A 26,248-nucleotide genomic window follows, 5' to 3' on the forward strand; every position below is an offset into this window, starting at 1 on the left:
CAGATGTATAAATACGCCTATCAACGTTCGTTAATCTAGCACAACCCCTTCTTTGTGTCTGGATATTTCTTTCCGCCAGTGTATATTTAATTTAATACATTTTTTTGCTAGTTGCTTTACGTCGCACCGACACAGATAGGTCTTATGGCGACGATGGAACAGGAAAGGGCTAGGAGTGGGAAGAAAGAGGCCGTGGCCTTAATTAAGGTACAGCCCCAGCATTTGCCTGGTGTGAAAATGGGGAAACCACGGAAAACCATTTTCAGGGCTGCCGACAGTGGGGTTCGAACCTACTATCTCCCGAATACTGGATACTGGCCGCACTTAAGCGACTGCAGCTATCGAGCTCGGTAAATTTAATACAATCAAAGTACAACCTTTATTCACGACCCCGGATCATCAAACGGGCTATGGGATAGACATACACTCAAAATGGAACCTGTAACACCAAGAAGTTGTTAGAGATAAGGGAGGTGCCACATAGTTCTTTGTACGGTACTCCCCACCTCCACGGGAACTGCTGTAGAACTGTACGATGTGATCAGTTCTCACGTGTATGGTTATCCTACTGTCGCAAAGAGAGGCGTACCGTCGTCTTTAGAGATAACACATGCTTATGTTAGCTGAAACCTCGTCCGACCACGTACTACGGAGAGGGCACAAGGCATTATGGTCTGGGAAGCTGGTGGTTGTTGAGAGCAAGATGATGACGGGGTACTCAATCCAGAGGTTACAGTTAATGTTTAAACATGGTGCTACCCTGCATACATCTCCAGGACATCACACCTTAGTTAGACATTTGTGGGACATGATGGGTAGTCAAGTGAACAAATCTGAAACCTGAACCACAATTCCCGACGAAGCTATGACTTTTTGAAACATTGATGAAAGTATTGCAGCTTGAGGTGGTCACTGCATTGCACAAACCCGTCCTGTACATTCAATTGCAGCTTTGCAGTTATATCCTTACACAGTGTTGCTGTTTCCGTTTTGGGTAGTGTATGTTAAATTCTTCATGGAACATACGTCCGCGCGATACACTCTGTCACAGCCCCCAGCGTCACCATTCTCTGTTTTTGCTGGGTGTGCCCGTCTTCCTTGAGTGAAACCAACGGCCTGGACCGAGGTACACACGATGTGGTTTTAAAGCTACCGAGTCACGTTATTGCAGAAAACATTCATCTCATGTTGATCTACCATCAGAACTGAATATTCTTAAACTTTGGAAAATGTTCAGTGATGGTAAAGACGAATCACTCTAGTTCATTTATAAGAAGATATTTTCCTAAATATTCATCATTGGTTTCTCTTGCCCTAGTATGGATGAGTGCAGCACATGGATCGAATTGCAGAACCACATCCAAATGGAGAGGAGTGAAACGGAGAAAGCAACCCTAAAAATGGAATTGGAATTACATAAGAGACAGGCCCGAGCCTTTCTCCAAAATGTGCATGAAAAGCCACTAAGTTGTTTTCTCTTATGCTTTGATTGCCAGAAGAATCATGTTCTTTCCAGAGTGACCGACCACAGTGCCTACTACTCTAGGCTGATCTACTGTTACAATCTTCCTGTGCCCAAAGGTTTTTCAGCCGAGTTCCTGAATCATAGTACTGTCACCGTTGTTATTATTGGACAGAAGAAAAAGCAAAGAAATCCTCTGAGAAGGTTGCTTCTTATTGTATATAATGAGATATATTCAGCAGCTCTCTCTGGGTATGATTCAATTCGTTCTATGGCAAATGGTTGTGCAGGACATAATAAAAATGCCAACATCTTAACGATGTACTGAAAGTTCCTTGCTAAATGCACACTTACAAGCTTCCCGTTCTTGTCTTCAGATAAAGTGTTTGGTGCGATAGAGAATGTTCTGAAAAACTGAACACGATTTTGAAGAAAGAAGAATATCATGATGTTTTCAAAACTTGTGGAACACTGAAGGTGCCATATGATTTGATCGCAGAAACAGAACAGTTTATGAAAACAGCAGCCAGGCTCCATTTCAAACTTTCTACATGTAAACGCTTAGTTCTCATCACGCCAGTTGCTTTACGTCGCACCGACACAGACAGGTCTTATGGCGACGATGGGGTAGGGAAGGGCTAGGAGTGGGAAGGAAGCGGCCGTGGCCTTAATTAAGGTACAGCACCAGCATTTGCCTGGTGTGAAAATGGGAAACCACGGAAAACCATTTTCAGGGCTGCCGACAGTGGGATTCGAACCTACTATCTCCCGAATACTGGATAGTGGCCGCACTCAAGCGACTGCAGCTAGCGAGCTCGGTAAACGCTTAGTTCTCACAGACATCAAGTGGTATGCGAGTTACTAGACGAGCTCGCGGTGTGGTTCGGATTCCATATGAGCATACATTATATGTTCCAGGTGCTGAAAAATATATCGTCTGTAGTGGTCAACTCACTGCGATGGGATCTTCTTAATCCATTAGTAGTCAGTTAGCCAACTCCTCTGCGGCATCGTGTGATGGCTAGTAATTCCAAACGTAATAAGTCTAATAACGTTGACCACACGAAGAACGGTAGTGACTTGGATTCAAACATCAAACGTCAGATAGAGTATCTGACAGTATCCAATCGTCTTACAGGTTAAGCTATTAATTTAATTCACTGGCCAGCCAATAGATAAATCGGAATACTTATATTGTAATGCTACAGCGTTCATTATCTCACTAATGCTTAATGTAACAGGAAACTAACATGTGTTGTGCATTAACCCATAAAATATTGTCTAATTAAGCACTTGGTAATAACAAAAAATAAAAGAAATAATGCGCCTTCTCCCTATGCTTGCCTTCTCACCTAAGACATTATCGGACCAAATACTATCGTACATGCTGATATACATAGAAATGAAATAATATAATTATGGTAATTCTTACCCGTTAATATTGTTAGTGTATTCCAAAATGCCACTGTCTTACATCTTGTACTAGTTAGCAAAAATATAACGGGTAGCGAGCGCTGGGTGGATTCAAACCCCCTGCAGTTTGTAACCTAACGCCCAAATACGGCGCCTCTAGCAAATGAACATTACACCCTACTTAGTGATGAGACGTGTCATTAAGGTGTTTATCGGAAAGATGAACTTCTAGAAAAATTTCCTGCACTATTTGTTATTTATGTGTCATGCGTCGATCCAGAAATCGGATCTCAGTGATGTCTTCCATTTCATGATCAATACTAAGCAGGTTTACCTTGATTGGCGGATCTGTAATGTGACGAGTTAGTGGCCAAATTGTGTGCGGTCGAGTATACAACAGCTCGACCAACATTGAGAAAAGAACGAGAAATAACCACCACCTTCTGATGTGCTTGTATTGTCCTCATAGAGCTGATCTCTTCAGACATCACTCGGAGGACAATCCTTATGATGATGATCTTTTTCATTTTGGTTTATTTTCAGTTAGCAATGCGTCACCTCTGCACCTCTGTGGTGTAGTGGTTAGTGTGATTAGCTGCCACCCGCGGAGGCCCGTGTTCAATTCCCAGCTCTGCCACGAAATTTGGAAAATGGTACGAGGGCTGGAACGGGGTCCACACAGCCTCCGGAGGTCAACTTGAGTTGACGGGGGGCTCGATTCACACCTCAGCTACCCTCTAAGTGGTTTCCCGTTGTTTTCCACTCCACCTCAAGGCAGATGCCGGGATAGTACCTAACTGAAGGCCACGGCCGCTTCTTTCCCTCTTCCTTGTCTGTCCTTTCTGATCTTCGCTTCCCTTCACATGGCCCATGCTCAGCATAGCATGTGAGGCCGCCTGGGCGATGTTCTGTTCCTTCTCTCCAGTTGTATCTACCTGACCCAAGGTCTCACGCTCTAGGACACTGCCCTTGAGGCGGTAGAGATGGGATCCCTCGCTGAGTCCGAGGGAAAAACCAACCCTGGAGGGTAAACAGATTAAGAATGAGCGAAGAAATGCATCACCTTTACCTTCTGCTTCATTTCTACACAATGAGTATTTCTATTTTGTAACCCACGCAAATTAATTCGGATGACGACGATGATGATGATGATGATGATGACGATGATGATGATGATTATTGATTGTTTCAAGGGGCCAAAAGTGCAAGACCGTCAGTCCAGTCTAGTTGCAACACTAACAAAAATAGGATTTCGACGCCGCGGGGAAAGGTAGACACAATTGCAAGACTGCATGCTGTGTAAAAAGGAAAATGGGATCTATGGGAATTCACAACTTACGTACCCAGCTTTTTCTCGTGCTGACCGACTGAAATACATTATTAGATTGCGAGTTTAACGCCAAGTAATGAATCTGAAATTTTAGACAAAGCATTTAAGCCTTTTGCTCCTCCTGTTTCAAAAGTGCGCCTAGAATTAGACAGAAAATTAATGGTATTACATTCCATAGAAGCAAATTTACAACTCTGTGGGACCTTATGGAAACAGGAATTTTAACAATTTATTACTCACTTTCGCCAGTTTGGTGCTGAAATCTAAGATATCATCAGAAAATTTGTCTGCCAGAACGTCTTCTTCATCATCAGTATTTCCATCTCCTGCGTTCAGATGGCGACGGTACACGTGGACCATATCTCGAATGTAGAGTCGATATTCCTTAAGCTCAGGAGCGAACCGTTCAGGATCCAATAAGTACTTCTCGCTGATACCCGGCTGGATCTGATCCACCTGTAAAAGTAATCTCCATGTTTTAAATTGATATTCAAAGTACGACTGTTGCGGATCTCAGTGCGTAGTACTCACCACCATAAGATTGCGGCTGGTATTCCGGACATCTTGGCTCACCCAGAAGCCGAACAGTACGTTGAGTCCCAGAGACCGGTGTGTTCGAGCCAACAAACGTACCCAGTTGATTGGATCTTGATGGACCTGAGTGCCATCAGCAGGGATATCCAGCTTCTCCATCACTTCGAGCATGGGCTGCACGCTGAGGGCCTCTAGGCGTTCTGCACATCAACAATATCCACAATCGAACTTTAATTTTAGAAGACTCATCAAAATCATGAAATAACTGGAAAAAGGGCACAACATTTAAAATTTCCTTTTGAAGTGTATGAAAAACTAAATTGTGATACTCTCCTTCGTTCCATGGAATCTGAAAGCATTTGGTATCTTTTCATTTATGAATTCGTATTAGCTTGCTCTCTAACACTCCATTTGGGAATTAATTGGCTTTTTCAGTTTCATCAGTATCGTCAATGAGTCCTGTTTCAGGGAAATCCCTCGATAATAAGACCACACGCTATCACAGACACCCAAACAATAACTACAATAACTAAAATAATATTTTTCTTTCGAATTTGGTCATATATGCTTCGCTTCTTGGCCTTCCTTCTCTTCTCTTCCGAGAACATCTTCATTGTTTCACTTCTTATCTTTCTCGGCTCTTCGGAAATTATCCGTTTGGGTCTCCTTTCTAGTGGTTTCTGTTCAAAAGATTTTAAACCGTCGAGATTTCTTCTCAACTCTCTTCTGTTTCGGATCATGTCTAGTGTAATTACAACTACTTCGGCATCCCTCTAGACCTCTTCTACCCACTTGACGGTGGCCTTTAATCCCATGATGTATCTGGCCAGTCGTTTGTCATCTAGTCTTACTAGGTGTCCGTAAAATTTCAGCCTTCGTTTCCACATTATGTCCGTGTATTTGTAAAGCTCCTCATTTCTCCTTTTCTGCCAGGCCCCATCAACACACTTCTGAGGTCCCAGAATTTTCCTCAGAATTGTCCTTTTCTTCTTCTCCAGTTCTTGCAGCTCCCCTTTTTTATTTAAAATAAGGCATTCTGAAGCGTACAATCCTCCCGGTTTTCTTACCGAGTTATAATGTCTGATTTTGGCCTTGTAGGATATTGCGCGTTTGTTGTACCTGGTCTGTGTTATCTTGTAGGTCAGATCTAATTTTCTGGCTCTTGCCTTGCTTGCCTCTTTATCCTGTCCGTTGGGTTAGAACCATTCACTCAGGAGTTTGAACTTCTCCGACCTTTTAATCTTCCCGACTTTTACCTCAGTTTACCTCTCCGTTTGGTGCTCGCACTCCATATATTCCATCTTTTCATAAGCGGCGTTTCGGCGATTGCATGCAGGCTCTCCAGCATCTTTTGAGCGTCTCCCCGGTTTTTGGCTAAGATAGCAAGGTCATCTTGATTTCTAGGTGTATTCGACTTATTCCTTCCAATTTCAGAGCTTCTTCCCAGGTTTTCATTATTTTCTCCAGTAAGATGTTGAAAAGGATCGGGGATAATCAATCTCCTTGTCTGACCCCTGTAGTTATTTCAAACGGAGCAGAGATTCCTCCTAAAAACGTAACTTTCGAGATGGTGTCCGCTAGTGTTAATTTTATGATTTCACTCGTTTCCTTTTCACTTCCAAACTTGTCTAACACACTGTCTATCAGTGGAGTCGTATGCTTCTTGAAGTCAATGAACATGATCATGGAGTTCTGACTCCTTATCTCTATTCTTCACAGCCCACGACCTCCTCTTTCGGAAGCCAGCTTGGTATTCTCCAATGAGGCGATCAGCTTTTCCTTGAACTCTGTTCAGCGAGCTTTAGAGAGTATCTTATAGGCGACCAGAAGTAGAGGGATACCTCTGCAGGTATTTGGGTCCGTTCGGTTACCTTTCTTATGAAGCGGGTGTATGAGCACACATTTCCAGTCATTCGGGATATTTTTAGCTTTCTATAAGGCGTGTGCAGTGATTTCTCCTCCGATATTCAACATATCTGTCATAGTGCCTTCTTCATCTGGTGCTATTTTCTGTTTTGGCTTCTTGATCATCTGCTTGATCTCATCAAGGCTTGGTGGTTTAGAATCTGGGTAGTCATGGATTTGTTTCCGGGAATCTAGTCTTTCCAGAAGTTCTACCAAGGTTAGCAGCGCTATGAAATGGCCTGCCAAGAGCTGGCAGTTTTCTTTATTGTTAGTAAATACATTATACTTCCATCTCTTCGCTTGAAGCAAAGACTTGGTGGTTGATATTCCTGTAGTTTCTGGAGAACTCCCTGGTGTTGTTCTTCCTAAACTCTTCTTCCACATTTTCCACCCTATTTATGTCACATTTTCTCTCCTTGGATCTTATGATCTTGGCTGTTCCCTTCCTTTAATTCCTGAATTCTTTCCATTTTCCTCGGTCTTATTGGAATTATTATTATTACTAAAATACTTCGCAAATAGGAAGTATCCCGGTGGCAATGGTCACTTACAGTAGTGTAACAATAAAGTTAACATAATTACCCAACAAACAAACAAACAAACAAACAAACAAACAAACAAACAAACAAACAAACAAACAAACAAACAAACAAACGAACGAACGAACGAACGAACAAACAAACAACAAGAGTACAACAAGAGTACAACAAGCAATTCCATGGAAAGAAAATATTACAATAAATACTATTAGTTTAACATTCTAAATTCAGCATCATCATATACGAATTCACACACAACAAGTATTTCCCAGTTCTTAACACTACAGCTTACATTACTATAGGTTGAGATTACTACTAGCTTAACATTACAAGTGTTAATAAAGTGAACATAAAAACTTAGGTAATTACCCAACAACAACAACAACAACAACAGCAACTAAAACAACGTGAATACAAGAAGCAATTCCCTGGAAAGAGAATGCTACAAGAAAAACGACTAGTTTCACAATCTAAACCAAGCAGAAAATCACAAATTCAGTGTCCGTAATTTAAAACTTTTACTTTTCACTTTACACAAGCACTAATGATCTTTTTAAATGACTCGATACCGGGAGGGAATCTATCAAAGACTGGTTCAGGTAATTTATTCCAATCCCTTATGGTCCTGTTTACGAAAGAAAACTTGCCTACGTCCGTATGCTGGTTTCTGGCCATAATTTTATGCTTTTGATCATTTCTCTATAAGTATGAGGGAGGTTCCAACTTATTCCTAATACTACTCCAGGCAGCCCTTCCCGTATAGCTCTTATAAATACCACACAGGCGAGCTCTAGTTCTTCTAGATACAAGACTTTCCCAATTAGTGATATTCCTCCTATTCCCGGTTACGAAACGTATCGCTCTTCTTTGAATTTTTTCTAGGGAATTTATTAAACCCACCCTGTACGGGTCACAGCACGCAGATCCATATTTGAGAATCGGTCTTACCAAGCGTTCATAAGCTTTACTTTTGGCACCGGAATTAGCTTTCATGAGATTCCGCATAATAAAATGTAACAATCTCTAGGATTTCTTAACTACATTTCCACTTGCTCCACACACCTACGTACTTACAACTGTCAACTTCAACAACACTTTCCCCTCCAATTTCGTTATGCCTCTTTCCTGTCATTTTCTTTTTACTGAAACACAATTTCTTGCGTTTTCCGCTGTGGGTTTTCATTCGATTTTCACGCGCCCATTTTTCAATTGTATATCTAAATCCTGCTGAAGCAGTAGTTCGTCCTCTGTCTTTATTTCCCGGTATATGTCGCAATCATCGGCAAAGGGGCTCACTTCCAATTTTTTCGAATGAGGCATATCTTTCATGAAAAGTATGAAAAGAATTGGCCCAAAAATGCTACCCCGAGCCACACCAGACATAACGCTTATTGATGAAGATAGCGTTTCTCCCACGCCCACCCTGAGAGTTCTTCCATTGAGGAGTTCTTGTATCCAATTCACAACGCTGATGTCAATGCCCGTACGCACTAAACGTGTTAAAGAGGATGTCATTTCGCACAAGATCGAATAGCTTAGCAAAATCATTTACTATTGCATCAATCCTTTACCCACTGTCGAGATTATCCGATATATATTGACATACGGAACAGAGCTGAGTTTCGCAGGAGAAGCCTTCCGTAAAACCATGCTGCCCTTTAAATATCATTCCACCGGGAAAGTTGGCCATGCGGTTAGGGGTGCGCAGCTGTGAGCTTGCATCCGGGAGATAGTGGGTTCGAACCCCACTGTCGGCAGCCCTGAAGATGGTTTTCCATGGTTTTTCATTTTCACACCAGTCAAATGCTGGGGCTGTACCTTAATTAAGGCCACGGCCGCTTCCTTCCCGTTCTTAGGCCTTTCCTATCCTATCGTCGCCGTATGACCTATCTGTGGCGGTGCGACGTAAAACAAATAGCAAAAAAATTCATTCCGGAAGCGTCCCATTTTAACCTTAAATAATTTACTATTAAATTGCTCTACTTGTTTGCATCTGATGGACGTCAAACCTGCCGGTCTATAGTTATTCAAGCCACTCTTGTCACCCACTTTTCCCAGGACTTTGATCATGTTTCAAGTTCTTCGTCACACTTTATATTCCATCACCTATGCTTCCGTTTTCTTGAAGGATTTCCCAAACTTTCGGATGTTTTGATCAAGGATCCTCTGACCTCATCTCAGCTATCCATCTCAAGGGTAGACAGGTTTTCAAGATACGTATCTATATTTTTCTTCTTCAGAGTCTCTGTATTGACTCTGGGCTTATTGCTGGCTCTCGGTTTGGGTTTGTCTGACTGCAGTTTTAATTTGTTCTCTGAGATATAGTGGTCGAGTCGCTGTTGGCGCTCTTACTTAGTTTGACGTTCGGGATTTCTTTTCGACTTCGGGCTGATATTGCGATATGTCCAATCTGGAACTCCCCTGGGATCTAGTTAGAAGAGACCCCTATTTTCTTCTTCCTTGGGAGGTCTTTCAAATATATGGACATTATTTTAAGGTGAAATTGCCTACAGGATGCAATAAGTCTTTCACCATTTTTATTCATTCATCTATGTGGCGTGTAGTTCTCCACCATTGTTTTATACTTCTTATCCCTGACAACCAGAGCATTGAAGTCACCGAACATGATTTTTGCATGATGTACAGGGATTTTGGAAGCTGCGTATTCGAGAGTTTCCCAAAAGTTGTCCACCTTTTCTGGGTTTCTCTTATTATATTCATTTATATGGGCGTGTGCGTTGAAAATTGTATAGGCCTCATTACCAAACCTGAAGGAGAGGAGCGGGATGATGGTCTCCGTTCTGTTCCTTATAACCATGCCCCTAGGATCGTTATGTTGGAGCTATTCTTTATCGCGGGTTTTCCCTTGTAGATCCTGAACCTGTCTGAATCTTTTGGGATTTCGCCCAGGTATCTGGTCTCTTGTAGTGACAGTATGAAGATGTTCCGGTATTCCAAAATGTTGATCAGTTGTTATCATTTTCGTGTTTCAGTAGTGTATTGATGTTAAGCGTTCCAAGCCGGTGTTTTCGCTTGGTTTTCATCTCGTGCGTTGAAGTACTGGGACGCTTCGACTCTTCCTCAATGATGTTCCAGGCTCTCCAGAATCCGACGGCCTGGTTTCACCGCACATGACGGCGGAGGATTTCCGTTTCCTGCTACCTCCTGGAGTAGTCTTCATCTAAAGTGTTTCCATCATGTCTTAAGTTGAAGATAATTGAAATATTTACAGAATCATCTTCCTTAAGAATGTTTTAAAATATTCATCAAATCATCTTCCACCGATTCACTATTAAATATTCATCAAATCATCATTCGTAAACGATGGATCGTACCTTATGTTGTCAGCATCGGTACCAGTGAATGTTATGGTTTTACGAAAGGTCTATGAGCGAACAAAAATCATAACATAATAATAACCTTAGCCTACTTCCATACCTTTCCTATCCAGCAATTATAGAAATCAGAAGCGTACTTACCTGTATCCATGCAGGTTCGGTAGAGCATTCTGGCCTGTTGGATTGGTTTTATGTCCTCCGGGGATCCTCCCTCTTCAAGGAGTTCTAGAAGAAGAATATATTCATGAGAATTGAAAGTTACCGATAGGAATTTAGCACGGAGCTTGAATGACAGAAAAAAGGAAAATACACGAAACGAAGAAAAAATACTTCGCACGTCTAAAAGGAATTTGATAATAACTTTCCCGAAGGTCATTTTATTAATTTCCAAGTAGAGCGTATTCATCGTCGACAGGATGTCTCAGCAATACCAAGCTTGGCCTCGAGGTAACAACTGACAGAGCCATTTTACAAGCATCTTTCTGGTACTACGAACCCCTGACGGTGAAGGGCCCATGATCAAAGGGGTCATTGTTTACTCTTGTGACGTGTCATTGCAAAAGCAGAGTGCGAATGAAAACTGGAAGGGATAATTCCAGTTCTATACACATGTCTTGGTCTTCTCGGGAGAGTTTCAAAACCTTCTTCCTACCGATAAGTTTCCCTGAACAAAACTTGCCTGAGATTACATTTGAACCATGTTTATTCTATAGCATGCCTTGTAAACCCAAGATGAACAGAGATATTTGGGAAGTTTTAATTGATTACTCCTGCAAACCCTCAGTACTTACAGATACTGGCCAAACAAACATCTTTTATATGTTATAAACATAAAGTATGGATGAAATATCTCCAGTAGGCGTACAAACAGCTCACAAGCAGACAAATATTTAAATCTTTTGCACATTAGTACGTGTGAACATTGCAAAATGCTGAGTTAATTCGTAAAAATGGAAAAGAAACAGACACACTTTGAATTATGGGCTATAAAGGGTGAACTTTAACAAAACCGACAAACTGCAGGTACTTATTCCTGACTGGAAATGGAGGAAAAAGTGTCCTATGAACATGTGTCCGGAAATACATCGTTGCGACGGTAGATGGCACTGATGAATGACATTTTCTCTGACTACTTGCAGAGTGGTTCTACTGTTACAGATAGTGTGATTGAAACAGCGTACTGTCGGAAGCAGAATAGTCCGGTATTCATGTCGGGAACAAGCCGAGATGGTGTTTATGTACGGCCAAGTCAATGGAAACGGTAGAGAGGCAGCACGGCTATACTAAAACAAGTACCCTCACAGACTCCAACCACATCACACAACGTTTCAAGTCATTTTTGGGCGTTTGTGTGATCATGGGCCCTTCAGACAGACGAACGTGCAGGGAGGCGGCGGACTGTGCGTACACCAGATCTGGAGGAACAGGTTCTACAGGACATTGAGGCGAACCCTAGTACAAGCTCCAGGGAAGTGGCCCACCAACATGGTGTAAGCCAAACTACGATAATGTGTATCCTGCATGACAATCTGCAACGGGTGCAAGGATTATCAGCAGCGGATTTCCCTCTACGGGAAGGATTTTGTCGATGGTTTTTGCACCAGGCCATCACAGTTATGGGATTTCTGTCGTCAGTCCTCTTTACCAATAAAGCAACCTTTACCAGAAATGGCATCGTCAATCTGCATAATCTTCATCTGTGGGCTACAGAAAATCCCCGGGGAATGGTTGAAGCTTCTCACCAGCATCGGTTCAGCATCAATGTTTGGGCAGGAATTCTTGGCGACCACATACTTGGACCAGTTATTATTCCACAACGTCTCAACAGAGGAACGTACCTGAACTTCCTGAAGAATACTCTGCCTGGATTGCTTGAGAATGTGCCTTTGGAAATAAGACAGGTTATGTGGTGTCTGCATGATAGAGCACCACCCCACTTCCGCAGAACAGTTCGCCAACACCTCAACAACATCTTCCCCAGGCGCTTGATAGGACGCGGAGGCCCTGTTGCATGGCCTCCTAGATAACCGGACCTAAACGCCTGGATTATTACCTCTGGGGATATATGAAAAGCGTTGTCTATGCTGCACCAGTTCCTGATGTGCATACCCTTCAACAGCGTGTTCACGACGCCTGTGACGCTATTCGGCGAGAAGCCGGGATGTACGAAAGAGTGAGGTAATCCATGATACGACGTCTGAAGGTGTGCATTGCTGCCCATGGAGGCCGCTTTGAACATCTGCTGAGACGTGGATGCGATTCAGCTATGTACTGTGTTCCGGGACTTTTTGTTGTCATTGCACGCACACCGTCCATTTCCGGACACATGTTCATAGGACATTTTTTCCTCCATATCCAGTCAGGAATCAGTCCCTGCAGTTTGTCGGTTTTATTAAATAATAATAATAATGCGAAATGCTTCAGCTTAGAACTCTGGCCGGTAAGGATCAAGAAGGTGCTGTGGGTCAGTATTTCTCCCACAACATCGTAAAATCATGAAATTTGCAGGTGCAACAACGATCTGTACTGTCTTTATATACATGTACAAGTTACACTAACACTCTATGGGTTTCAATAATAATAATAATAATAATAATAATAATTGAACATGAGGTACACCTTCTCCGTGCATTTGAACTTAGCGCCTTTTAGAAGACAATCTGTGATGTAAACCCGGAACTGTGTATTGGAAGAATTTTGAACTTTAATCTTCAGATGTCTCTACTGTCGACTTATGTGCCCTCTCTGGTGGAAGGACGGACAAGTTAATTTTCAGAGAAATTTTTATTTTCTAAGTTGGTTAAGCTTAAGAGTTTGTAGATTGTTTTTGTGTGCGAAAGTTACTAGCACTTCTATCACTTCCTTCTTTCTGAAATGATTAGCCAATCAGATGTGTTGGTATTTATTTTGTTAGCCCATCAAAATTGCGGGTGTGTACAGGCCATCGGCAAAGAGAGTTCTGGAACTTCTCCTTTGCTATAAAAGCTAGGATTTTTGGGCCATGTTGTCTTCTTATCGCTCCAGTCTAGAGTGCATGCGATAGTGGAGGCAGCGAAAAGCCCTGCCCGTCGTCGGAAGGCCCAGCAGCTCAAGGTAATGACAGGCATCTGTTAAATATATGGTAGCTTCAGAAAGCTGACTTGAGGGGAAGGTTTCAAAATCCATTCTTAATGTAAATTTCTAAACTTAATCTTTGAAATGTAAATTTTCAAGCAAGTCTTTATTCAAATCCCTGCGGGGGAAAATGTAACTTAGGGAGTAAAGAGTGTTCACCCTCTTTTAATTCCCATTCAACTTGGTGTGGGGGTGACTATGATTTTCTAAAAATTTAAATTTTAAACTTATTTTGGAACTTCATATTTTCACCATCTAATCACCCTCTGTAGTATAGGCTTAGATTCTGTAACTTCGGGCCATAAGCCCAGATAGGATCTTTAGTGTTTCAAGGGGTATTTCAAAAGGAGTTCAAGTTTTTCGCCTCCTAGCCGATTTCTTAAACCTTTTCTTTTGACCACTAAGGCCATTTAGAATGGGCACTTATTGCCTCTGTTTAATTTCTACTTACTCATTATCTATTGTGGATCAGACTGTCGAGCAGGAAGGAAAGTGAACACTGTTTTATAGGTTTGACTAGCGTTTGGATAAGAAAATTGTGCCTTGGAGAGGATGGACTATGGTAAGTTTTGGAGCTTAGTCTCCTAGAGTGTAAATTGAGTGGAGCAAAGGGGCTCTTTGAAAATAGCGTAACCTTGAACTACGAGCTCATTTTGTAACTAATTATGACTGTGAGTCAGTGTTGTGATCAGAGCTGATGAGCTCACCATTTGTCTATTCGACCGTTATTTGATGTTGTTCGTCAAATTTAAAGTCAGAAATACCGGACGAGTTGGCCGTGCGCGTAGAGGCGCGCGGCTGTGAGCTCGCATCCGGGAGATAGGGGGTTCGAATCCCACTATCGGCAGACCTGAAGATGGTTTTCCGTGGTTTCCCATTTTCACACCAGGCAATGGGGCTGTACCTTAATTAAGTCCACGGCTGCTTCCTTCCAACTCCTAGGCCTTTCCTATCCCATCGTCGCCATAAGACCTATCTGTGTCGGTGCGACGTAAAGCCCCTAGCAAAAAAAAATGTCAGAAATAAAAGGGGAAAAGAAGAAAATATCAAATTTTAGTGTTTTAAATTTTGCTGTTATCCTTTCTCTGTCCACCCATTCAAGCCCGCATCTTCTTAAACCTCTGCAACTACGATATTCCGGTAATAATAATAATAATAATAATAATAATAATAATAATAATAATAATAATAATAATAATAATAATTGTATCAGTTGTACGGTCTCTCTCTGAGTTCAGCCAAACCTTCAAACATCCCTTGGCAGTGAAGTCTCACGCAGACAAGTTGAACTGGACTACGAACACTTAATTTACTGGTGTATCACAAGATGTCACTACTACTGTGTCTAATTGGTTGAGAATTGCTTCTGTATTAGGTGGCCCATACTGGACAAGTGTCTTTGGTTTCGAAGTTGCCACTACTGTCTTATGATTTCATGATCAACCAATCAGCTATATACAGCAGTGACTTTTAACTGAATATGAGCGTCTTGATCTGATCTTGGAGAGTGCAATATAAAGTGAGATCTCCTCCTGGCAGACGGTGGACAAGGCTGGGGTAGAGGTAAAATAACGGCAGCTAGGTAGGCATAATCTTTCCTAATATGTAACTGTATCTGCTTGTCGCGAAGGGAAGATACCAGCGTTTTCCCCTAGCATGCAAGAGTCAGGAAATGCTGCGTTTACCTTTAGTTTAATGTAGGGTTCTAAGTTGTATTATGTAGGTTTTCTGTGTTGTCTACGGACATGGTGTAAACCCCTCATGGGGACTTGGTAAATCTAAGGACGTACGAGTGTGTACCCTCGTTTCCCTTATTCACATTGCTTTCTGGTGACGAAGTTTTCTAACTCTAAATTTCTATACTGTTTCAGACTTTAACTTTATTTCTTCCCGGTCTTAGTCACCTGATAGTACGGCTCATCTCCTGTGTCACCGGGCCTTCTGCCCCATTAGATTTTATGACATGACATGTCCCGAGATTGCTTCCAGTGTTCAGCATTCCTTTCACTTCATAGGATAGCGAGTCAAAACTGATTAACTTTTAGAAATAAAAAGAGGTGTTCTGTTGTAAATTCTCAAATGTAAATCTGATATGAATTCTAGGGTCATTAGGCCGTTGAAAAATGAAATTGTAGTTCAGGGTTCGAGACGCTTTTGAAATGTAACATTGGATTTGAGGTTGATAACTTAGATCTGGAAGCTTCTGCTTCTTGCTCTATTTGAACAAAGTAAGGTTCAATATTCCCTCTGGGGGGGGGGGGGGAGTTATTTCTGAAGGCTTAATATTCAAATTACTTGTAAGACCTATTGGTCTGGTTTCGTTTTAAAGTCTTGTGTAAAGGAAACGTGAGCCCTTTACTCCCCTGATGTGAACTAAATAAGCTTCAAAGCTTGTCGGTTATGAATTGTTATTTATTTCTTGTTGAAATCTGTCTATTGCTATTGTTGTTGGAAAAGGTTATCCACCAAGGTAAAGAAAAGAAAACTTGAAAGTATACTTCAAATTAAAATTTTACTTGGTGTACATTTGTCCAGTGTCTGATCTACCGCTCGTTTCTCCCTCTGACACTCGGAAAACTATGTAACAATAACATTACCCGTGTGACTGCCATAGCTAAGGTCATTTCTCTGTCAGGAATACGAAAGTAGAGAAACGAGATTTCCACTTCTGGAGAGGCACATGACCACGCGGTTCGCTCAGCCTATAAAACAAGCGAGTACCAATTAGAGCCGTCCACCCCCTCGAAGGGCCTTCAAAGCCTGTACATAGATGGCTTGGCTTTCGTTTGCTTTGCTTCCACGGCCTAGTTGCAGCCTGTCTTGGTGGACGGGTCTTCAAAGTAAGGTGTTGGGGGGAACATGCTGTGAGTGGAAATGTGACCCAGTCCCTGAACCATACGAGCTAGAAAAGGACCTCCGTACTCTCCTTGGTCAATGGCCAGCGCACTACCACTGAGTTAGAGAGTTAGAGGAAGTTTTCTCAAATGGTCGAGAAAATTTGGGATAGGACTTAGCAGGTAGGATCAATGGTCGCAACAAACATACAGTCCCACAACGAATATGAGAATCCTCAGAAAACCGCCTCCAGGGTTACCAATGGAGGGCTTCCTTTTCACCATCTCCTGAACATTAGCCTATAGTTAGCCGACATGTGCAAGTTCGCTCGGAGAGGGGGTTTGAGAACCAACCGAAATCCTATTTCATCCCAAAATGCAAAGAAAATAACCCAAAACTTCCCACTGCAAAGCTAAACGTGTCCTTCACAAACAAACAGATCATTCTTCAATTTGAACTGTTTCAAATCCCCTTTCACGCCTTGGCCAACCTACCCTTCCCCCCCCCCCCCCCAAGTTTTTCCTCTAACACTCCAGAATTAATCTCCCTCCCTCCATTCCTGTTATAAACAAAAGTCACTGTAATATTACTCCCTGGAACAAACAACATTATCCTGGGAGAGGGAAATAACAAGCATCAACTTGGATGGACACCCATGCAACCCTGAAGCTTAAAACCCGTATTCGGAAGCAGGTGATGTATTCTTAATGGAAGGACGTAGAATGTAATCTGGAAGAACAGCAAGAACGATACGAGAACGTTCTAAAGTTTAATATGATGAAGAGCCAGCTTGTAGGACGTAACGTTTGAGCAGCGGACGGAGCTAGAACAGCAAGTAAGTGTGACACTATTGCGGCAGAGCTTGTGGTCACAGAAGAACAAGTTATGTGTAAGCATAGCGACAGAGTTATTGTTATAGAACAACACGTTTTGTGTCAGTATAATGGCAGAGCTTTTGGTTACAGAACAACAAGTTGTGTTTCAGTATAGTGGCAAAGGTTGCAGTTGCAGAATTGTGTTATTCAACCAAGTTAGAACCTACAGTTAATGGGTGTGGATCTTCATATAGTGTACAGTCGTGCTGTATTATTGTGTGTACCTTCATATAGTGTACAGTGTTAATGTATTAACGTGTGTACCTTCATACAGTGTACAGTCCTAATGTACTAATTTGTGTACCTTCATATAATGTACAGTATCACTGTATTATTGTCTGTACTTTCATACAGTGTACACCGGGCGAGTTAGATGTGCGGTCAGGGGTGCGCAGCTGTGAGCTTGCATCCGGGAGATAGTGGGTTCGAGCTCCACTATCGTCAGCCCTGAAGATAGTTTTCCGTGGTTTCCCATTTTCAGACCAGGCAAATGGTGGGGCTGTACCTTAGTTAAGGCCACGGCCACTTTCTTCCCACTCCTAGGCCCTTCCTATCCCACCGTCGCCAAGAGACCTATCTGTGTCTGCGCGACGTAAAACAAATTGAAAAAACATACAGTGTACAGACTCACTGTATTATTGTGTGTACCTTCATATAATATACATTCTTTGTGTATTAATGTGCGCACCTGCTTACAGTATTACTGTATTATGATGTGTACCTTTAAATAGTGTACAGTCGTACTGTATTATTGTGTGTACATTCATAGAGTGTATAGTCTTATTGTATTAATGTGTGTACCTGCTTGTAGTGTACAGTATTACTGCATTGTTTTGTGTACCTTCATACAGTGTACAGTCCTACTATATTATTGTATGCACTTTGATAGGTAGGACAGCCTTATCACGTGATAATATGTACTTTTCATGGCCCAGGATATGAACATAAGGTCCGTTTATATTAGATCTAATGTATTATATTTACGTATGGCTGAAGGACTGAGTAAAGGACAATGTGGGATGGAACGCTGCTTCAAATCACTATAATATCAAGTGTTTATTACACATGGAAACAGAAATTTGTATATTTTCATAAAATTAATGCTTAGTAATCTCACCTCTAATTTGCAGGAGCAGCTCACCACGAAGAGCGCGAAATTGGTCCCACGATGACTGGGACTCGGGCACGGGATTTTGACGTATCCAGCCTCCGCATGCAAACTGATAGAAGTCGTGGCAGGGATCCACATCACGGTCTAGGGACTGAATAATTCGTGATGCTGGAACAAACAAAGAAACTACTACTCCCACCTATCGTCAATTATATGTGAATCTCAATTTCAGAACTTTACAAGAACAAGTATTTATTTGTCGATGTTAACCCTCTTGTACCTAATAACCTATCAATACAATAGAAATCTGGGCACATTTATTATGGTCTTACGAAGTGGTTCCTCGGTGATTGGTTAAAGAACACCATTCCCTGACTTTATACAGTCTCCATTAAGCGATTCCTTACAACAGTGCATAAATGTACTTTGTCTCCTTCCATCCTGAATCAAACAGAAGACAGTTGCGTAAAAACTTCGCAATGTTTGCAGGCAAGATTGTTTATTAGCATTTTGTGCTTACCTGTGAAAGGGAGTGTTTCACACCTTCTAAAAGACAAACATTAATACAAAGCTCCAACTTCTGCGGAAAAGCACGTCAACTCACGACTGACCACAAGCATCAGCAAGTGCTTCCTCTTAGATTTCCAGGACAACCAATACCCATTGTAAATAAACAATATTTCAAACTAAAAATAGTTGAAATGTCAACAGTAATTTGCCTTCAGTTTATACTAAACATGAAATTCAGAACAGGAATTATGTATAAAACAGTCCCGTCAATTTTTTTTAAATTTGACTATTTCTAATGTTCGTCTGTTCATATACTGTAAGTACCGAAACGTTCCATAGATCGCAGCACAGAGCAGTAATCCTGGAATCGGAGGAAATTCAAAGCGGAAACGTGAAATACAGTGAAATTCCCAAAGTAATCATCGAGGAAGTGGGCGTGGCCTTTCGACGGGCTATACGTTCACTATTTAAATGCCTCAGCAGGACATTTCAAAACGGCCATATACGAAAAAATGTATATCACAATGTGCCCCGGGAAATCGAAGCAAATTTTAGGAAAAACATCAGTTTCCGTTTTCAGACCATATTGGCTTAGAAACTATGTAGGATCTCCCTTCTTTCGCCTGAGTGTGGCAGTGGGCTCATCAGATGGATACCACACCTTTCCAAGACGCTGGCGGCTAGTGCGCCCTTAAGACACCTATGCAGTGGTGCACTTCTCTTGTATAAATACCTTCCTTTGGCTTTTGTATCAACAATGAAGATCCCAGAAGCAAATCATAATTTAATGTTACCTACTCTTAATATTAAAATTTACTAGTTCTGAAATAAGCCCAAGTAGTTCAGGCAGAAGTGCGCTGACCTCTCACCACTGGGTTTCGTGGTTCAAATCCCGGTCACTCCGTGTGAAATTTGTGTTGGACAAAGAGGAGTCGAGACAGGTTTTTCTCTGGGTACTCCAGTTTTCTTTGCCATCCTTCATTCCAGCGACACTCTCCATTACCACTTAATTTCATCTGTCAGTCAGTAATCATTGCTCCAGAGGAGTGTGAGTGCGACAGGCACAATTCCTATCCTCGCCGATAGATGGGGCATTCATTAATTCTATTCCTGACCCTGTCAAATGATTGGAAAGAGGCTGTGGATTTTCATTATCATTTTCACTACCTCCGAAATTAAACTACTAGAGTTTCGCCCTAGTTTGGCAGTGAGTTCCTCGGTTGGATTGCCGGTAGCTATGAACGTGTTCCAATCCGGAGTGCTACTAAGTGATGGGGAAATTTCCCGCATTTGACGAAGATGGTGACAGCCGCACTCTCCACGTAAATGTGCTATGACTTCTATGAGTTGACGGTGAAGATGGCGTCGTTTCAGTGGGGATACATAATATTCGATACCAGATTACAATTCAAGAACCACATACAGATACACACAGTCAATGCTATGAAATTACTAGGCATTCTCTACCGTCATACAGAAATACAGTATGTACCTATTCTATTCGTACGGGCTGTTTGCTTTAGTACTTCAACGCACTGCCAGAAAATAATAAACTGAAAAGGATTTTATTCACTCAATATCCATTCAACAAAGCCTTCAGAAAACATATATCTACTGTATCTGTCTGCAATCATGTTAACCAAACATACAGCTTCTAATAAATAAAAGCGCGCCCATAATCTTGTATCATTCCTATTCGTACAAGCAAACTGAACACTTGAAATAAACAAACAAATAAAAGGTTCCTGGAACATGTTAGTATCTAGTGGAATGTCCCCAAGACTTCTTAATTGTCTGATATCGTCGCCGCATAGAATACACTAATTTCTTGCACATCTCGGGGCTGATTTTCTGCCATTCCTGAAGAATCACACTTTTAAGTTCCTACTTCGTTCGCATAGCCTACTGAGGTTCCTCTTCAACGTAGCCCAAAGATGTTCGATGGGATTTTAATCCGGAGACTGGGAAGGTGTTCTAAGCTGCTTAGGAATTTTCCAGATCAACCATGTCTTTGTAATATCAGCAGTGTGTTTTGGTTCATTATTATGCTGGGATATATAAACAGGTGGCACCCCCATATTTTCGGCACTCTGCTTCACGTTTGCCCACGGGATTGCATTATAACCCTCCCTGTTCTTTATTCCGTCGATGAAATATATGTTACGCACATTTCTGGCTGACATACAGCCCCAAAACATTACAGACCCACCACCGTATTTTATGGATGGGAATGTATTGATCCCATAATTGTCCGTACCAATTTTTTTCCATATTCTGTGGATGCTATCTGACCCAAGAAAGGTTTCTTTGTCTCATCAGACCAGATAACACCTTTCCAGAATTCTTTCTCCTTATTTATATGCTCTTTAGCGAATGTCAGTATAAGCCGTCTGTTTCTTATACTTACATATGGCCTTTTCCGAGGGATTCTTCCTTATACCCATGCCGATACAGGATCCGACGGATGGTGGAGTTGCTGATCTTCTTTCCAGTTCGTTCCTCCATGAGTTGTCTCAATACTGATGCACTTAATTTGGAATCTGACTTTATAAGCCGAACAACAAGCCGTTCTTTCCTTTCAGTTAAACACTTTCTTCTTGGGTTTCCTTCGCGTGTTCTTAATAGTACCTTTGTATTTAAATGTATCGACCACATATTCCACAGCAGAATGTGTTCTATTGACCAGCTGTTCAATCTTTCGTAATTAAAGTCCTTTAAGTGCCCAGTTTAAGTATAGTGTTCTTGAGCTCCGTACTTAAATCCGCCCTCCTACCGATGTCAACCACAGATACACTAGGAAGGAGACTATCCCACTTGACAAGTCGTATGCCGTCACTGAGACTTTTCCGTGCATCGCAACCAAACGGTGGGCATCATCCTGTCCATGTGTACGAATACAACTGATACACCCGTTTGTAGATGCCGGCACATTAATGTAAAATCTTCCTGCCTGTATGTAAATAAGTATGGTTTTCACTAACGAATTGTCATTGACAAATCATGTTTTTACCCGTAATGTACGTTTAATGTCACTTTTTCAATCGTTAGTGTGAATATACGTGACTTGATAAGAAACTGAAGCCTGAACGAATAACAGAGACACATACTGTGCCATTTCACCGTTCTATAGTTGCCGTATTTGGAACAAAAATGGCGCTCCAGCCATTAAAGAATCAAAATAAAGCAATTAACAGCGATACGAGCTGAAGAGGCAATAAGTTCAACCGGCAATCACGGAAAGAACCACTTTTAGAAGGCGGTGCGAAAGAATGACGAGAGCGGATTATTTAAATCGATTATTGAAAAAAAGTCTTCCATTGGAACAGATCTCAATTCAGCACGGCATCGAAGTAAGACGGCATCGCATAAAGAAACCAATACTTATCGGATTATTTGATCAGTTATTGAAGATAAGATCAAATCTACGATAACCTGCTAAACATCAGCTGTGATTGACGTATACGCAAGATTAAAGACCAGCTGTTAAGAAACGTCAAGTTGGACTTGTACTACGTCACGGTTGGGCTCGGAACATTTTCTTTGCCCGATACTGCAAGAAGTTAAGAGAGCTGAATTAGAGGAAAAATAGAGTGCAATTCTAAAAGCACGTAAATCTCACATCGATTCTGCGAGCGAGGCAGCGGAAATAAGACGATATTTAGAGTTCATATAAACAAATTAGACGTATCAGAAAACAGATATATTATCACATTTGCACTACTGAGCAGTTTTCGACATGTATAAATCAACTAATGCCTTGTGTTTTTCTGTCCTTGACGCAATGAAGACCGTCATGATGTTCTAAGAAGCTGAGGCAAAGACTACTCTGGCTATGGTGACGCTTCACGAGATGGATGATCCAGGAGGGAAGTAATCAGCTGTGATGACGAGATGTACCCGATTACTTAAGCCGAACCATGGAGCGAGGCCTACCATCCCATGACGATCAACAGCGAGATGGAAGTCAGTCTCCGATAAGCAAAGTTAAGTCCCCACTTGAGTCGTGTCGTAAGTAGAAAACCTTATTCTTTTGGTCATAATATTTTGTGTGTGCGTAGTTAATATACGAGTGTACTTATAAGGAGATAGGTATTCATCTGAAGATACCGTAAATCCCAGACATAGGCGTTAAAATACCAGTGAATGCCGTTCGTAAGTTTGTCAATATAATAGTGGAGAAGTGATTGATATTTTTCATAATTCGCTGTCAGTGAAGTGTTAGAATATTAAGAGGAAGTTGATATTCATATGCGTGATGGCTTTAACAAATAATATGCGTAAAGATCGTATTTAGGGAGTGTTACGATAAAATATAGTGGCACAATTTTAAGGTTACTATGTGCTGATCTTTGATACTATGACAGTAATGATAATGATTTATATATGTGTAGGTTATGGCACATGTGTGGCGCATTTTGATGAAACAAGTGCTTCTATTGTGAATGCTACGTGAGAATTGAAATGTTAAATGGTGAATATAATAAGTATATGAGTTGATAGTATATTTTGATGGTGATAGTTATTGATATTTAGGAAGTTGGTCATAGTATTTCTTCGAGAGATGGTAGTATGTGAAGGTTGCACATGCTAAGGTATAGGTATTGAAGCACACTGTTTTCGATTGCTATTTGATTCCCTAATATATACATAATACAGATTAGGATACGATCTTAATGCCATCAGAATAGACTTAATTGAGTAAGTAGGATCATCAGAAGAGCCGAGAGGCCACCTACGTCAATATTTAGGCCTTCACTGACATACCTACGATTGTTTTCATGCATTCCCACAGACGGCAATTTAACTGTGATTTTATGGGAGCAACTTAACCCATCACTGGTAACTTAGTCTTTCATATGTGGATTTTAGATGAAGTTAGAGTCTTCCTATGTGTCAATTTTTCCTACCTATGGTATTATTCGTTGGAAGATTAATTGTATACACTTGGTAATGCTATATTGGGTCATATACGCACTTTAATTGAATTTCAACCATGAATGAAAATATTAATTGAATAATTTTAGTCACATGAATCTTACAATGAAGTTAATTTGAGAATTGCTTACGACTTAAGGTGGACTTAGATTTACTTATGTGGAGGTTACTGAAAAACGAAATATGAAACATGAGAAAAATTTGAAGCCTTAACTAGAAAAATTCCCTAATGAACTGACATTAATTTTCCTACACGATTTTTCTACTGTGCGGACATTAATGTGAAGTGTTCAGCCGAGTGATATACATTTCTTTAATTATATGTGAATGTAGGTTCACACGATAGGATTTTGGTAATTTTAAGAAGCAATTTATTTTAATATGGAAAGATTCCAGATCTTAATTAACTAATTAATTAATTAATTGATTAATTATTGGCCACCTTCTTTGCATTTCACATTTTCAATTCAAACCTAACTTGGACATTGTATATAGTAGGAAGTATAGCTTGTTTATATTTAAACCTTAAGGATGCATCCAATTTTTACAATTATGTAGAATAATTTTACTTGATCATATAATGTATTTATTTTTCTTTTCATTTAATTCTCTTGAATACTATTTAGTTAGGATATAATTCTTCGATAGGCCAGGACTAGAATTCAGATGAAGGAGGCCTGAGTTCATTTATTTATTAGAGGTTTTCCTAAACCTAGTTTCTCCGATGCAACATAAGTACATCATCGAGAAGATGATTGCGTAGGAAACCAACTACAGTGTGTGGATAATTTTTCAAGACACTCTATTCTAATTTCAACTCATTCTTAGATCAATTTATGAATAAAGCTGAGTAGTAGAAACATTTAAATTCTTTCAATGTCTACCTAGAATAAGTATTAGATATAAGCTTACCATGAATATTTCTGATTGCGATTATGATGATAACATATACGGAATCCTTGACAAACCATGATAGTCTGATTTTACGATAAAAATGCGGTATCATACAAACACGGTAACCGACCATAAGCGTGTTGAAGACGTTCATCTACGTAGGGTGGGATCTACCGTAAGCCATTGGTGTTCTTTCTCACTCGGAACTCACAACCCAGCTACATTTGGCAGATGAAATTATTATTAAGAGCTAGTCTGGAAACTCGTGCATCCCACCTGGACGCGGGAGCGGTGCATGTAGTTAATTGGCGCCCAACGTGGGGCAAATAGAGAAAGACACCGTGGCAGTAAAGGGTCGCCAAAACATGTTAGTTAATTGGCTGCCCAACTGTGGGGCAATTCAAGAGAAAGACGCCGTGGGAGCAAAGGATTGCCAAAACATGTAATAAATTGTCGCCCACAACAGTGGAGCAAATAGAGAAAAACACCGTGGGAGAGAGACGTTGGTCATCAGACCATGTACATGTGATGCTACGTCATATTCATAATGAAGAGGAAGGTATTAAGGTCAAGAAATGGAGTTGTTGAGTCTTATAGAATTACGCAAACATGTGGCAATCTGAGAGGAAAAATTTTACTGAGAGAACCTTGATAAGAAGGAGAAGTATCTTAGGAATTGATTGACAGAGGATTTTGAAGGTATGGACCACATGATGGAGTGAAGATGGAGGTATCGTGCAAAACTTAGGTATATCTGGTAAAACAAGTTGTCGTTTGACCAGATAAATTTTTATATTGGGATCGAAGAAAGCACAGGAGGACAATGGACTGTGAAGTCGAGTAGATGCCCAATAATAATAATAATAATCAGAGATAAGAGAGAAGAGAAACGGATGGATAAGATGAAGAAAATATCTCAGGATGGCTGGAAATAGTCGAATTTCTGTCTAGAGGATGCTGAGGTAGAATATGAAGACTTTATAATTGTAAATATAAATAATTGGAAGTGAATTTAAGAAATGATGTTAATATGTTAGTCATGATTTGTTATGAAATAACTTAGATATAGGAAGTAGATGGTAAGAAATTAAGTTATTTGAACCTTTTAAAATTAATGCCAGAATTAAGGTTTGGAATCTTAGTCATTAGGGTAAATGTTTCATATTTCATGGAGTAATTGGGTCAATCTCGTAAGCAAAGCCTAGTCAGAGTAGTTAAGCCTATATTTAAGCATTGTACCAATACAGTTGAGTGAGTAAGAATAAGAATATTTGTGAATATTGAACTATAAAGAAGTTAGGGCAGTATTACCTGAAATAATACAGAATTCCGAAACAATACGTAAAAGTAAAGATGTCAACGTTAAGTCAATTAAAAGCACAATTTGAAGAGTACCAGAAGGTACAGGAGGAAAAGCAAGAAAAATACCAGAATGAGCAGGAGAAATACCGGA

At 40.8% G+C, this 26,248-nt stretch overlaps 1 protein-coding gene across 1 annotated transcript in view; it reads right to left on the reverse strand.

The window, feature by feature from the left end:
* Positions 1-26,248, reverse strand: part of LOC136863317 (neprilysin-11) — a 269,715-nt gene that overhangs the window by 106,436 nt on the left and 137,031 nt on the right. The window contains exons 6-9 of the mRNA XM_067139702.2: positions 18,463-18,624; positions 10,663-10,746; positions 4,737-4,939; positions 4,446-4,661 (exon numbers count right to left, since the gene is read on the reverse strand). Of these exons, the coding sequence (XP_066995803.1) occupies positions 4,446-4,661; positions 4,737-4,939; positions 10,663-10,746; positions 18,463-18,624 (665 nt within the window). The remainder of the gene's footprint in view (positions 1-4,445; positions 4,662-4,736; positions 4,940-10,662; positions 10,747-18,462; positions 18,625-26,248) is intronic.

This window comes from Anabrus simplex, chromosome 2 (genome assembly GCF_040414725.1).
Source record: "Anabrus simplex isolate iqAnaSimp1 chromosome 2, ASM4041472v1, whole genome shotgun sequence".
In the NCBI taxonomy this organism is placed as follows: domain Eukaryota; kingdom Metazoa; phylum Arthropoda; class Insecta; order Orthoptera; family Tettigoniidae; genus Anabrus; species Anabrus simplex.